At 42.6% G+C, this 16659-nt stretch overlaps 1 protein-coding gene across 17 annotated transcripts in view; it reads right to left on the reverse strand.

The window, feature by feature from the left end:
• HIVEP1 (HIVEP zinc finger 1) overlaps nucleotides 1-10977 on the reverse strand; it is a 187235-nt gene extending 176258 nt beyond the window's left edge. For 10 of the 17 annotated variants that reach the window (XM_078851621.1, XM_078851617.1, XM_078851616.1 and 7 more), the window contains exons 1-3: nucleotides 10788-10977; nucleotides 9707-9818; nucleotides 5967-6111 (exon numbers count right to left, since the gene is read on the reverse strand). In XM_078851621.1, the coding sequence (XP_078707747.1) occupies nucleotides 5967-6006 (40 nt within the window). In that variant the 5' untranslated portion in view covers nucleotides 6007-6111; nucleotides 9707-9818; nucleotides 10788-10977. The other 7 variants (XM_078851609.1, XM_078851610.1, XM_078851611.1 and 4 more) reach the window with 7 other exon arrangements.
• Between the last annotated feature and the right edge of the window lie 5682 nt (nucleotides 10978-16659).

A 16659-nucleotide genomic window follows, 5' to 3' on the forward strand; every position in this document is an offset into this window, starting at 1 on the left:
ATGCAAGCCAAAGTTTTCTTGGGCTCAAAGGCTTAACAAACACAGGGTATATCTACAATGCAATAAAATACATGCGGCTAGCCTATGTCCACTAACTCAGGCTGTGGGGCTATAAAAGTGTAGTGTAGACATTAGGGCTCGGGCTAGAGCCCAGGCTCTGGGACCCTGCAAGGTGGGAGGGTCCCAAAGCCAGGGTGTATATGAAGGAATGGAGGAAGAGGAACAGGGACAGAAACCCAGTGAGGGGGATGGAAATACAAATTATAGAGTACACTCCTCTCCAGAACCTGGAATTGAACTAGGATTCCCACATTTCAACACTCCTCTGCTGAGAACAAAGAGCTGCAGAGTCCACTGACAAAAGTGTGACTCATCCACCTCTAGTGGCTTGTCCACACAGAGGATAGCAACCTACTAGCGCTACCAGTTACTCAATTAATTCATGTGATAGAAGCTTCTGTGCTGTAGTTCTAGAGGTCCCAACCCTATTAATGACTTATGTATGTGAGGGTCAATGTGGTTCAATTTTGCTTTTTCAAAAACCTAGGAAATTATATAAAAATTACATTAAAAGAATGCTAAGGTTGCATCGTCTAGCACTCACAAGTTAGAAAGTGTCAGAATTAAGGTTGCACATGCATTCTTTAAATACATGATCACATACTATTTTATCCACAGAATCCCTGCCTCATTCAGAGCACAGGATGGACAATACTCACGGACTGGATAGTTATTAAATATTTCTTTTAATCTTTATCATACAAAATGTGGCTCCAGGCCTGGTTTACAGTACATCCTGAACAGAACACAAAATTATTCGTTTCCTCATCAACTTTTCCATAGTGCTCTCCCTGTAGTATCTGAGTGCTTCACAAACGAATTAATTTATCCTCACAACAGCCCTGTGAGGCGAAGTGATATTGTTATCTCCATTTTATAAATGGGGAACTGAGGCACAGTGATTAAGAGACTGTCTACCCAAAACTAGACGACACTTTTGACAATTTGAGATATCTAGGACCTGATTTTTCAGACCATTTTTACCACATCATGTTCAAATCACAGGTCTAATTGAACAGCTGCAATTGTGAGAGCTCAGCACTTTGACCCATGTGTCTCAGCTGAGTTATTTTAATAAATGAGGAACACATAATTAGTGGCCTATTGTGAAAAGTTTGTTTTAAAGAGATTTGCCCAGCATCACATAGAAATTATGTGGCAGAAGCAGTGATAGAATCCAATTCCCCAGGGCAGCATTCAACTGCCTTACCATGAGAGCATCCTCTCTCTTCCTGCAATCCTCTGCATCATATGATACACAACTTCCAGCTTCTGCAACAAATGAGGCAGGGGTCCTACAGACCACAGTCTCTTTCACTACACAACTCTGGTTCGTTTCATAAGCACAGTCAATCCTGTGCACGGAGGAAAAAATTATGTGATCACATATTTAAAGACTGTATCATAATGCATGTGCACAAGGGGAATTAATTGGCATTTCTTAACTTTTCAGTATTTCACAACAGTAACGTTCTACTAACAGTGTTTTTGTATGTAATTACATAGAACATATTGTTCGTGTTGAAGTAGCACTTAGAGGACTCGCTCAAGATTGGCCTCACCGTTAGGTGCTGTATTTACAGATAGTACAAGACAGTCTTTCCCCCCCAAGTATCGTATAATCTAAATAGACAAGACAGACAAAAGTGTAGGGGAAAATGAAGTATCATTACTGTCACGTTACAGATGAGAAATTAAGACTTAGAGAGATTAAATAATTTTCCCAGGTCTCCGATAGACCATGAGACTGAACACCGATTTTTTAAGTCTCAGGCCAGACCATTAACCACAAGACCATTTTTCCTCCCTAGTTCTGTAAAGATTTTTGGAATAATTTGTACAAAAAAACTACACAAAACAAAGTATGTGCTATACAGAAGCCTCAACTCAATGGGCACTTCTATAATAATGTGAAATCTTCTGGCAAAGCACAACCTGAAGTCCAGAAATTGACAGTTCTATTTCTGGCTTTGCCATAGACATGCTATGTGACTTTGGACAAGTCATTTATCCTCTCCGTGCCTCAGTTTTCTTTGACTTGACAGACAAGTTAATGTTCCCCTATCTCTGATATTCACAGGTACACTGTACAGGCTTAAATCATTAATTTTTGAGACGTACCAGCACCACAGTAATGACACCTCAGAAATGCCTGTAAACAAAGCACTATTTGTGCAGTAGTAACAGAAGTAAAAAGCATGTCAACATTATTCTTAGTTTTTTTAAGCTGAAAAACTAAAATACAGAATCCGATTTTTATTTTTTTATTTTTTTTAAAGTGTTAGGCACTTGATTCAAACCTACTCTTAGTCATGCTTTGTAAGCCTGGCACAGCAGCTGATTTACAAGCTATATCGAAATGTGTGCCAAAATACTGGTAAGAAAGATCAACCTGTTAATCTTCAATCTACACTGGCACCTTTCATTACTGAAAAATAGTTTCTAATTTTAACCATACTGAAAGAACCCTCTACTTTCATTACTTAACAGAACACTTGTTCAACTCCATTGAAGTCAGTGGAAGAACCATAACATATCCAGCTTTCCAATCAACTTCTGTTCACTGTTTAGATTACAGTAGAACATAACTTAGTTTGACATTATGCTCAGACTTCTTTAGCAGACACAAAATGTTAAAAGCCTAACAGGGCTGTTAAGCTTTAGAGACAGAACACTCATCTGCTTCAAGTAGAAAATATTTGATGGTAAAGGGAAAATACAAGCAATAACTAAAATTCATACTCTTAAAATATAATTTTAAAGAAGCTGGCCCATATTTTTGGAACCAAATTGTGCGCTACCATCTTTTTGTTCCGTGTTTATACAGCTTCTAGTGCAATGGGGCCCTAGTCAGTGACGGCACTCTTAGGCACTACCAGAATACAAATAATAAACAACCAGCTTTAATTACAAATACCTCACTACTGTGACCTTCAATAAATATCCAAGAAAGCAAAAGCATGAGAGTGAGTGTTTTGCTCTATATCCGCACAGCCATTTGACAACAAATACCAAATGTAATCAACCCTGCTAAAAGTGAGTCTCTAATGTAATTACACTTCGGGGAATAGATTAGTGAGAAATGTTAGTTATATTTGTGGAACAACTGGCTAATCTGGCCTGTCCCATGAAAATAGACAGAGTAGCTGCATAGAGTGCTCCCTTCACCGGTCAATTCTCCCCTTTATAATTCTGTTGTATTAAATAAGACATGAATAGTATTCAAAAGATGAAAAGGAAGGAATAGGTAAGAAAATGTAACCTCCAAGATGTTTAGGAACTGAACTATAACACCTAATGATTTTAGTCTTTGTGCCTAGCTATTGGAGATAACAATGTGTTTTCTTCTTGTTTTTTTAAAACGTGCTGATGTTTCTTAGTTAGAGACATGATATCCCATCAGATTACTTATAAGGCTAGAAAAGTACAGAAATGCCTGAAAAAAAAAAGCACTAACTAGAAAAGTGCAGAGAACTTCTGTTTATGAAACGTTACTCTAGTTTAACCTATGGGTAGCACAATCTGTCATTGCTTTAACCTGGGCATGCCTTTGGACTTTATGTTTGGAACTACTGAATAGTTTTGGTAGTATAATTATCCTGTTACTCTGAGACCTGAGAACATACAACTTGTCTCAGACTTTTGTCAATCATCGCCAATGCTGGAGTTAACACCTTCAAGTTAAACAGTCAAGAGCCTAGGTTTGAAAATATCTTTGAGACCTTTGGCCAAAACACTCAATATGTCACTAAAAAATTTACATCACATTAGGATATATTCAACACAGCCATAAAGAAATGAGAAGATTAATGCTGGGAAACAAAATGATACAAAGCAGGTATATGCAATGTGTTCCACTGAGACTGTTCCAATTTAATGCTCATTTACCCGTTTGACATAAAAACCCCTATGTCAGTATTGTATAATCATGAAAGCAAGTGACAAGATGATCTTATTCTCACATAATTATTTGTGAAATAATGTTTCCAACGTCCTGTCTTCTTGCTAAATTTTCTTCCCTCTGTAAAAGTCAGATTAGTACAGCACTATATAAATACAGTGAAAAGGCAACAAAAAAACCAACCACCTCAAAGCCCATAAAATTAAAGAATGCTTTAGGGACACATCTAGTCTGCAAGTGATAGTCAAATGTCTTTACTTAAAACCCTGAGAAAATGAAATTCACCTCACCTGAAGAAAAAGCCATATTTCACTGGATATCTTATCTCTGGATTTAATATCAACAGATGCTATTTCATTCTCTCAAACCATGCAATAATCAAACAACTTTTAAAACACAAGAACATATTAAAACAACGATTTTAAACTTTATCCCATGCTATGAAAAGTATAGTATTAACCAAAAAGGAGATTATTTTCAAGTCTCTAAGAGGCAATAGAAATGTTAAATTCTTGGTCATGGTTGCTCACTCTCCAGAGTGGCCCGGGATGTAAGTGCAACAGACATAGCACATTTGGAAACAGATCGTGTTACAGGATGTTTAATAGTGACTCCTGTAAGGAGCTCTGAAGGAAGTAAAAGCATTCAGATTGCTTGAACTTCAGAAGCTGAGTACATAACACTTGCAATAGGGAAGGGAGAAGTCAGGAAAGTCCATTCATTAGGAGTGGGGAGAGATGATAAAGATGATATTGCTACAAGTGATTTTAAGATGCTGACAATCTACCTACCAAACAAAGTACATGATGCCCTCCCTAAAATACAGTAAAGATTTCCTAATCTTATACTGTTAATAAATTATGCTTTTATTGAAATTGAAAATATTCATTGAGTTTCATCTTAGAATCCATACATTTCCTCTTTTGGCAGATCTAATCATTAATTGAACCAACTGCTATAACTTATTACATCATACATATGTCTGATTCATTTAGAAGTTCTATTCATTAAAAGAGACACTGTAAACAGTCTCTAAAATTAAAATATGTAAATATTTCTACTTTACAAAATTCCAGTGAAAACAACTATTTTAAGCAGAGATTTCCTGCAGTGCTTGCAAACAGTGATAAAGCAACACTAAACCTGAAAAGTGAAACTGACCAAACAGAAGTGAAACTGACTAAATTTGCTTCATTATTTAAGATGAGAGATGGAAACAACATAAATAATGAAAAGTAAACTGATTTTTAAAATTCCTTCATTTCTATAACCTAAGATGATAATAAATGTGTGTGTGTGTGTATGTATATATATATATATATATATATATATATATATATAGTTTATAGCCTCTCTAAGCAATTTTAACTATAACGATACGTGCTAAGGAACGCTTGTAAAAAATCATTTTACAAAATTTGGGCTTACTCTATACCAAGATTTTCCTTCTACGAGTTCTTTGCTTTTTAATGAAAGACTCACTTAACTGTAAGGAAGACTAGAAACTCTGATGATAATGCTAGCATGCACAGCACTATATCAGAGGGAGACACCCTCCCACTGACATAACTAGCACCGCTAGTTTTATTATGTCAGTCAGCATAACACAGCTACACGAGCACAGCTGTATCAGTACAGCTGTGCCTCTATAAGCTTGTAAGTGTAGACATGGCCTTTGACTGTACACTCTCTGCAGCAAGAAACCACATCTTCCTCTGTGTTTGCAAAGTTCCTAGTCTATGTTGGGCACTTCTGCAATCTGTAGAACAGCCACGTGCTGTCCATGCACAAAATAAACAAACTACAAGAATGGAAAAAGTGCCCCCCAACCTCTCTCAAAATTGTCTCTATTACAGTAATCTTAGACATTACATCTAACACTAGTGTGTAAAATATTTTTCAGACAGAAACTTTGGTTTTCAAGTTGTGTGTTCCTTTAATTTTCCATTTTAAATTGTTCCCAAGTTTCCTGGAGATTTTGCTTTCTTAGGTATGAGCTTCTTACCTCTCAGATTTCTGGGATGTATCTGTTTTGTCCGAGGCATTTTGCTTTAATCAGAGGCCACTTTCTCCTCCCCAGTATAGCAAGTAGAGCAAGCAGAGGAAAGGCAGCTCCATAAATCTGCCAAAGGGGTCAATTAATCCATGTGCTAAAAAGAGAGGGAGAAAAAAGGTGTTTGTTTTTTTAAGAGAGACATATAATATTAATATGAAAACATATCTTCTCTACCCTTTTTACCCTAAAGCTGCTACACAAATTAATAAAGCATAGATAATAATCCTTTGTACCTGTATAGCATCTTTCATTCCAAGAAACTCAAACTGTCTTTTATCGCTATTGTTAGCACAAACAGACTTCCAGGGTTACAAAGGATGTCACTGACAGACTAAGAAATAAAACACTGCTCATACCATTTACCAGTTTCTTCTCTAACTTCCAAAAACATGCACTTTTCCCCACAAAAATACTCAGCCTCAGGCTTTGAGATCTTGACCCATGATGAAAGGAAGTGAACAGAAATATGTTGTACTAGAGATCCTCTCATATATACTTCCCACTCCTTCCCCTCCATGACACTAGGTATCTGTAGGACTCTGCAGTTGTGACAAAGTCAGGAGAAATTTTGCTGGTGATTTCATTGCAACATTTCTTTATAACATTGAAAACAAAATCAGGCCCCAATCTTGCATGCGGATAGACTCCTGAACCACCCTGAAGCCAATCAATAGAGCTCTAGATGGGGGTAGCTGTCCACCCACACCAAAGAAACTGCAACATCAGGGTCTAAGTGTAAGGCCAATATCTGAAATAGACCAAGGTGAAGTGACACTCTTCTAATATTCCACAACTCGGTTTTCCATATATTTGAAGGGACGCAAATAAGTATTTTAATCACAAGAGCTAGAACCCCCCAGTTCCTCAAAGCTTAATACACAGAAATGTTCTCATGATTTTTTTATTTCTATTTAAACAGTATTTTGCTTGGATTTAAATCTCTCTGCAGTGTTTACAACCCTAAAACTGCAGGATCCTGCTCATGTATGAGAACTGCTTATTGAAATTGACCTGTACATTTCCACTATCCAAGCTAAACAGAATGAAAAAGTAATCCATATAAATATAGAGTTAATTTTAAAATGTAAAGTCTACAGTACTAACAACACAGGTAAGGATTTTTTAATTACTTGACATTGAGCCTTTAATTGGACTAGGTAGCAAGTGAAACTGCTTGACAGGGAAAAGGGAGATAAAGACCATCCTCACACACCTTATCTTCAAGGTGCAACAAAGATATAGTATTTTGTTTCCAATTCTTTGTTTATAAAAGGACATCATAAACCTGAAATAATTTAAGTCAATAATAAAGTGTATATGTTTCGGTTACTACACCTACTCCTGAAGCTTACAGGTTGTTTTGTATTTACAATGACACATTGCTATTAATTTTAAATGTTTTTCTCTTATCTGTTGTTGTGTGAAAGACTCAAACAAAAAAGAGAACTGACTACACAAATGAAAACTGGAAAATAGGTTTTTTTCACAAATTTCTTTTAGTTGTAATAATAAATTATTATGTAAATAAAATCCCATGCAGTAGTGTGATGTTTAAGTTGGTCATCCTTTAAAATATGTTTGGTATAATTATGAATACATCATAAATGAAATTTAGCATTTATCATCAAAATGTTCAAGCTTTGTTGACTGAAGTTAGGCACCTACATCAGTAGCCAAATTTTAAAAGGTGCTGAGCATCTCTGAATCCTGATGATAATAATAAACTCCAGTGAGAGCTATGGGTAATCACCTGGCACCTTTGGAAAAGGTATACCACTTAAGTGCTTAAAGTTAAGCATCCAAGTAAGTTTCAAAATGTTGACATATATTTGAACAGGGCTTCTTAGAACATTTCCTAGTGTTTAGTTGCAACACAAGTGACATGTTACATAATATTTAAAACTCCATAGGTTAGTTTTCCACCAGCAATAAAATAATAAGATTTTTTGGCTGGGGGGGGGGGGGAAGAGAGGGGAAAATCAGGCAGTAGCAAAGGTACAGGTAGAAATCTTTTAAAAACTAAAGAAATCTGAAATCTTTTTCCTCCTCAGTTATCTGCCCTAAAAACTTGGCCATATCATAATCACCAGCAAACTACGTTAGAGGCAAGGATTTAAATAAATAATAATAATAAAGATTAAAAAATGCAGAGAGCGAGAGAAGCACGAAATGATGAGAAGTGCAAACACAAGTTGCAAAGGGGAAAAACATGAATGAATAAAGAGGGAGGAGCCTGGGAAAACCCCTCTGCAACGCTGCACCGAACAAAGCGCTGCACACATCCATCCACATGCCAGGAAGGGGGAGAGCCACCGCAAACCGGGACCGACCCGGGGAAGAGGCTTTGGGGGTGGGGAATAGCTGGGAAGGCCTGGGAGCGGGGGAATCACCGGGATGCCTGCCTACCCCCTGCTACAACCCAGCAAAGCCTGCCTGCGGGCTCCTCTCCCTCTCTCTCACACACACACACACACACACTCACAGAGCCCGGCTGGGAAACAAACACACGCGGCTGGAAGAGGAGTAAAGGCGGGTTTCGCACAAACCGCAGCCCCCCGGCAGGGAGATGGGGGTGGGGGAAGACGGCAGCTGGAGCCGGGCCTGCTGGTCCCTGCCTCCCGCCCGCCCCGATCGCCCTACCGTGGCGTGTCTGGGCGCCGCCGCGGCTCGCACGGGGCTCGGACGGGCGGAGGGGGCGGCTCCCCGGGCCGCGCCGGGCGCATGGGACCCGCTCTGGCGCTTCACAGCAGCGCCGGACTGTGCCCCCCACTGCCGGCCTGCTCCGGGGGGCGGCTGGAGCCGGCCCTGCTGGCTGCCGCGGCTGATGGCGGCGGCTCCGGTGTAAGGGGGCACCAGCGGCGGAGGCAGCCGCTAGGAAACACGGCGCCTGGGAGCCTCCTTCACTTGACAACCTCGGACAAACATAACCCGGGGCTGGCTCCCTCCCCTGCCTGAGCAGCCGTGCAAAACGCCCCCCGCCCGCCCATCTGTGCCGCCCCCCTAGCCCCCACCGCTCCAGCATCTGTACCGCCCCAGACCCCCCCTCAGCCCCGCCAAGCTCCCACCGCTCCAGCATCCGCACAGCCCCCAACACCCTCCCCGAGACCCCCGCCCAAACACCCACCGCTCCAGTATCCGTGCCGCCCCGGGGCCCCCGAAACAGCCCCAGCCCCGGCCCCCGCCTCCACCGTGCCGCCCCGAAACAGCCCCGGCCGGCCCGCCCAAACACCCACCGCCCCAGCAGCGCTGACGCCGCCCGCACCCACCCACCCAGGCCCCAGCAGGGAGCCCCCGCTGGGCGATGTCTGTCTGTCTGTCTGTCTGACACTAGTCCCGCCCCGGCGCGCAGGCAGCAGCGGGGGATGCTCCCTGCACGGGGCGGGCTGGGCAGAGCCGCTCATGTTCCGGGCAGGGGCCAGCGGGCCGGGCTGCAGGGGGAGGCGTCCCTGGGGCCGGGCTGTGCGAAGGGGGCAGCGGGTAGGCGGGTCCCCCTGGGGAGCGGGAAGCTCAGGCCAGCGGGGCCGGGCGGGCCGCTGGCGGCGCAGCCATTGGGGGCTCCCCGGCCGATCACTCACGGGGCTGGCTGGGGGCAGCAGCTGGGCAGCGCGAGGGGAGGCGCGCGGCGGCGGCGGCGGCTCCGAGTCCGGGGGGGAGGGAAGGGAATGGGGGGGGGGGTTACCTTCTCTCACTTTCTATTGCAGGAAGCGGCCCGGTCCAGTGACGTCATCGGGTCTCCCGGTCCCGCCCTCTTCCCTGTCTGCATGGGAGGGGGAGGGGTCACTGAGGGGGTTTCCTCGCAGGCTGGTGGGAAGGGACAGAAGTGAAACTAGATACGCACCCAGGCTAAGATTTAAAAAAAAAAAACACCCAGCCAGCCAGGATTCCCTCTCCCCCAGCCCAGCCACACTGCCCCCACCATCCCTACCCTGCAAAAGTGACATCGTGCCAGAGTGCCCAGGGCCACACTGGGCTTGGCAGTGCCCTGTCAGATAAAGTCGTGTTAACATAATAAACAGGCTGTCCAGCACGACAGTGGAGCCATGCAGCATTGTGCCAAACACAGCGTCACTGCGCCAGACTTCACAAAAGTGTGTCAGACTTTCGGGACAGCGTTAGATGATGTAGCACCGTGCCAGCCCATGCAACAACATGTTAGAACGTGTCAGATGGTGCAGCACCATGTTAAGTTGTATCATGACATCTTATTTGGTCAACTGGTATTACTGGAGACATTTTCAACCATGAAGCAGTTAATCCCAAACAGCAGCAGCAAGCAGCTGTTAAAGTCTTATTAAAGAGAATTCTGTTTTTCCTAGGAGACATGACCAAAAAGTCAGGACTCGATTAAGAACCTAAAGAAAACTTATTACAAAGCTATTTGCATTCTCACACCCCACCATGAGGGGCCGCTGTCACAATGCATTGCAGTGGGCACGCAGGTGTGTGTCGCACTCCCCCCTACAGCGGCCCATCCCTCCAGCACAGACAGAGAAGACACACAAACACACACACACTCCCATGTATGCGCATAACTGGGGCTGCTGCTGACGCGGAGATCCCGGAGGTTCCTCCTTGCTGCCACTGGCAGGTCACACACGCTGTGTCCTCCTTCCTCTGCTCTCTGGGTTTTCCCGTTCGCTAGCAGCTACGCTTAATCCCCTCCTCCTTCCCATTGCAACATACCAATAAAACCTCCCCCTGCTGAGGACAGCCGGCCATCCAACCCTCCCCGTACAATTTTCCCCAACGAGATTAAAAGAAGAAGCTCACCAAATGCTCAAAGTCTTTGCACTTTCTTTCGCAGTTAACTTTTAAAATAAAGCGACAAAAGCTGAACGCAAAAAACCTCCTCTGCTGGAAGTGGGCGTGAGAGGAAATACGAGGAGGAGGCGCCTAATGCTCTCTGCTGCTGCTCCCCTTTTTTGGCCCTTGCCTAGGGTTTTGCTGTTCTCGTCGTACTGCGCTGATTGGTTTACTACATCAGCTGTTTATATAGATTTTGCGTGTGTCATCTTGAATGGGGAAGATTTGTGGTGAGGGATTCCTCCTCCTCTTGTTGCAGGGAAGTAAAGGGGGTGGATCGCTGGTTAAAAAACAAACAAACAAAAAACCCTTGTCTTTTGTTAAAAAGCAGACAGCTTTTTAATTATTATTTAAAATACATTATCCTAACAACCGGATATTTGAAGTTTCTATTACCACTGGAGTTTTAGACGAGATTCTCCTTTATATTGCACTTGGATCCAGCACATTTTTTTTAACAGAACAAACCTAATTAACTGACCTCCCATTAAGTCTATCTTATATTGTCTCATTGTTTACTTGTGCTTCCTCAGCTAGCTTGTCTTACACTTAGACTCTCTGGGGCAGGAACTGCCTTTTTGTTGTACATTTGTACAGTGTCATCAACACAGGATTCCAGTCCGTTTCTTGGTCTCTCTCTCTCAGGTACTTAAATAGCTGCCATTACCATAGTATCTGAACACCTCACAATTTTTTAAAGGTATATATCCTCACAACATCCCTGCAAAGCTGGGAAATATTATTATCCTCATTTTACAACGGGAGAACAGAAGCAGAGTGATACAGAGTGACTTGTCCAACACCACACAGGGAGTTAAACCCAGGTGTCATGAGTCTCAGGCTAGCACCCTAACCACTGGGCCAGTCTTCCTCTCTAGGACTCTGGGGTGCTACTTGAATACAAATAATATCACATCCCTGACAGCAATGTGTGACGTACAATGCACACTTACTTAACTAATTCAATACCACTGGGGAAAAGATGAGAATGTTTTGGAGTTATAGTATATTTGCAAGATCATCCAGAGGTATGCTTACACTTAAACCACTACAGCAGACACTACCTGCACTGACAGGAAAACCCCTTCTGCATCTCTCAGGGGTGTAAAAAATTCACCTCCCTGAGAGAATTCCTCTGTCAACCTAGCGCTGTCTGCACTGGGAGTTAGGTTGGTATAGCTACATTTCCCAAGGTTATGGATTTTTCACACTCCTGAGAGATGTAGCTATGCCAATGTAAGTTCCCAGAGTACACCAGCCCCGGGTCTATAGGTGAAGCAGTGTTGTCAACCTACATTAGTTTGAAAAAGGAGGTCTTGAAAAGCCCAGCTCCCCATGGTGAATATAAAACTTTCCTGGTGACAGCAGGCATTAATTCATCAGTATCTGAAGAATTTAAGCTTTTATGAAAAAAGTGTTTCTAATCCTGTCATAAATATAAAGGGAAGGGTAATCACCTTTCTGAATACAGTGCTATAAAATCCCTCCTGGCCAGAGGCAGAACCCTTTCACCTGTAAAGGGTTAAGAAGCTAGGACAACCTTGCTGGCACCTGACCAAAATGACCAATGAGGAGACAAGATACTTTCAAAGCTGGGGGGGGGGGGCGGGGGACAAAGGGTCTGTCTGTCTGTGTGATGCTTTTGCTAGGAACAGATCAGGAATGCAGACTCAGAACTTCTGTAAAGTTAGTAAGTAATCGAGCTAGAAATGAGTTTGATTTCCTTTTGTTTAATAGCTGGTAGAATACACTGTGCTGGATGGAATGTATATTTCTGTTTTTGTGTCTTTTTGTAACTTAAGGTTTTGCCTAGAGGGATTCTCTATGTTTTGAATCTGATTACCCTGTAAAGTATTTACCATCGTGATTTTACAGAGGTGATTCTCTTACCTTTTCTTTAATTAAAATTCTTCTTTTAAGAACTGGATTGATTTTTCATGGATCTTAAGATCCAAGGGTTTGGGTCTGTGTTCACCTGTACAAATTGTTGAGGATTTTTATCAAGCCTTCCCCAGGAAAGGGGGTGTAGGGCTTGGGGGAAAGACATCTCCAAGTGGGCTCTTTTCCTCTTCTTTGTTTAACACGCTTGGTGGTGGCAGCATAGGGTTCAAGGACAAGGCAAAGTTTGTACCTTGGGGAAGTTTTTAACCTAAGCTGGTAAGAATAAGCTTAGGGGGTCTTTCATGCAGGTCCCCAAATCTGTACCCTAGAGTTCATAGTGGGGAAGGAACCTTGACAAACCCTTAGAGTGCAAGTATAATTTTTCAGATGTGAACCAATTAAGTGCTATATTCCAGAGTCTGCAGACAGCTCTATTGTCTCTGCCCTGCTCATAGATTTCCCAAGCAGCAGAATGAAATTGACAACTGGGAATACACCCAGGGAATAGACATAAGGATTACAAGAATAGTGCCATTTTCACATTGTTGCTTGTTGAATCAGTAGCGGCAGAAGCAATAGAACTATTCACAAGGCAGGAGAAGACTAAAGTAGCAGACATCCCACCTTCCAACCTACCAGCCCTTCTGCAACTTGGATGCTGGGGTGAGACTCAAAAGTTATCAGATACCTACAATTAGATGCGGATTTAAAAATGGGGCCTTCAAGCAGTGTCCTGGGGCAGCACCACAACAGGAATCCACGTACGTTTCCAGCAGAAAGGGGTGAAGCAAGTTCCTTAGCAGGGATTTGCCTCTAGATTTTGCTAGTGAGGTCCTTTCCCATCTGTCTCTGGCTACTAAATTTAGTCCTCTAGATAATAGGAGGTAGCATCATTCACTGGATAGGGCACAGGCCTGGGGGCGGATCAGGAAATCTAGATTCTATTCCTTGTTCTGTTATTGATATGCTGTGTGACCTTGGGCAAGTCATTTCATCTCTTTCTGCCCTGATTTTTCCATCAGTAAAATGGAAATAATATGCATATCCACCTATGTAGAGCACTTAGAGATGTCTGGATGAAAAGTGCTATGGAGTATTATTAGTAGCAGGTGCCTGGTAATCTTTTCATGCCCTGTGCGTGAGGGAGATTTCAAAAAAATAAATCAATCAGTGAGATTTTAAATGTCTCATTGAAACACGCTGCAAAATCCTTCTCACACTAAAAGTAAGATACTTTAAAACCTGCTGTGATGTTGCACCCCATAATGCTTATAGAAATATGCTTATGAGTGTAAATATGACATAACTGGAATATGTTTATGCTAGATATGCCACATAACATACCTTTGCAAACATTATGATCTACTGAATATATCATCCTATTTGTATGCATGTATCATTTTTATATCTGAAGTTATGAGCATTAACTTTATACTTGTATTTAAAGTGTTTGCTGTAGGAAGCACATAAGGCAGATTTGGTCAACATAGTGGGAAGGAGTTATTTGTTTATGGAGGAGATGGTATGATGGGATAACATGGTTTTGGTAATTAAATATTCATGGTAAATAGGCCCAATGGCCTGTGATGGGTTTTTAGATGGGGTAAGATCCAAGTTACCCGGGAAAGAATTTTCTGTAGTATCTGGCTGATGAATCTTGCCCATATGCTCAGGGTTTAGCTGATCGCCATATTTGGGGTCGGGAAGGAATTTTCCTCCAGGGCAGATTGGAAGGCCCTGGAGGTTTTTCGCCTTCCTCTGTAGCATGGGGCACGGGTCACTTGCTGGAGGATTCTCTGCTCCTTGAGGTCTTCAAACTACAATTTGAGGACTTCAATAGCATAGATATAGGTGTGAGGTCTTTTTTAGGAGTGGTGGGTGAAATTCTGTGGCCTGCATTGTGCAGGAGGTCAGACTAGATGATCATAATGGTCCCTTCTGGCCTAAATATCTATGAATCTATTAATCTATTTGAGTAATTGGGAGTACTTAGCTAACAATGGACCTTGGGAGATGCCAATCCACATCTAAGCTTTCCTGGGAACGTTCAAACTAATATGTAAACAATGGTGTCAGCTTGCAAAAAGCTGAATCATTCAGACATGTGACTTGCCCAGGTGCCTGCAAACTCCGTCTTGTGGAGGGGATTTTACAGAGGAGAAGAGGAGTTTCCACCCACAAAATAAAGACTATAAAAACCCCTGGAAACCCCTCTATTTGGTATTCAGCTGGCTCAAAAGATAACCTCTCCACCCCAAAGAGATGCCTGAAAGAAACTGGAACAAAGGACAGTAACTATGGGGGTGTGAGTGATTGCTGGAACCAGACTAGGAGGAAGTCTAGTCTGTAAAAGAAGCTTATTGGAACATCTCTGAGGGTGAAATTTACCTGCATTTAGTTTCCTACTATATTAGGCTTAGACTTGCATGTTTTATTTTATTTTGCTTGGTAACTTACTTCATTCTGTCTGTTATTACTTGGAACCACTTAAATCCTACTTTTTATATTTAATACAAATCACTTTTTACTTATTAATTAACCCAAAGCAAGTAATTAATTCCTTGGGGAGCAAACAGCTGTGCATATCTCTTTATCAGTGTTCTAAAGGGCAAACAATTTATGAGTTTACCCTGTAATGAGCTTTATATAGAGTAAAATGGATTTATTTGGGGTTTGGATCCCATTAGGAACTGGGTATCAGGGTGTTGGAGACAGAAGCACTTCTTAAGCTGTTTTCAGTTAAGCCTGCAGCTTTTGGGGGACGTGGTTCGGACCTGGGCCTGTGTTTGTAGCAGGTTAGTGTGTCTGGCTCAACAAGGCAAGGTACTGAAGTCCTAAGCTGTCAGGGAAAACGGGCTCAGAGGTAGTCCCAGCACAACAGGCAGCAGTCCCAAGGGGGTTTCTGTGACTCAGCCTGTCACAACTGCATCTAAAATTAATCCCATGTACATGAGAGTCACCCATCAAATGAGTGAATGGAAGGAAGGGCTATTAAAGCATATTTTACTTTTGACTCTATTGTACTTTCAAAAAGGGACTAATTTTTAAAATTTCAATATCTTCCCTCTAGAGGGCATGCATAAAGCATCCATACTTGGCAACAGATGATATTGTATAAAGGTGCTTCCATATAATTACTAGTTATTATTTATACTACCATAGCACCTACAAGTCCTAGTCCTGCAACAGGAGCTCTTTGTACTACTCCTGAGTCTACCATACAGGTACATAGAAAGTTTAGAAGTAGGAAAAGCCAGGATACAGCAAGTAGCTTTAAATAATTCAGCATTTACCACACCATGGTATTTGACTTTACTACAGTTTTTACTAATTATGGAAACTGTGGCAAATTTAACTACTCTGGGCAGCAAATATTGATATTGTTTATATTGTCCATTGCACAATGACCTATTATAATAGGCAAGCTTAGATTTATATTTCTCACAGACTTTAGTCACTCAAGGAGATATACTAGTGCCGAACCCTTGAATAGAACAGAATCTTATGGGGGGAATGGGGTCTTCGGCCTGGCCTATACTATACAGGTAGGTCGACATAAGGCAGCTTACGTTGATCTAATTATGTCAGCCTTAGCCGCCGCTGTAAGTGCCCTACCACACCGACATAAGCGCTATGCCTCTCGTGGAGGTGGAGTTATGTCAGTGCAGTTAGGGCAGGGCAGCGTCTCTGCAGACACTGCTACTTACATCAGCTGTTGGACGACTTCTCAATTTCAGGGCTTCATGCTGGACCAGTGAAATTGACAAGAAAGCTGGGCAGCTAGAGCCTGGCAACCCCCGGCTCCCTGCCAGCTGCCCCTATCTAGCTCCCCGTTCAGGGAGGTGAGAAGCCCAGGTGGCTGCCCCCTGCTCCCAGTGGGAAACAGGGAGGTGAGAAGCCCAGTGGGACAGCTGGGCTCCTTGTGGGGAGCTGCATGGAGCTGAGAGCTCTGGCTCTC

Source organism: Lepidochelys kempii, chromosome 2 (assembly GCF_965140285.1).
Source record: "Lepidochelys kempii isolate rLepKem1 chromosome 2, rLepKem1.hap1, whole genome shotgun sequence".
NCBI classification, from domain to species: domain Eukaryota; kingdom Metazoa; phylum Chordata; order Testudines; family Cheloniidae; genus Lepidochelys; species Lepidochelys kempii.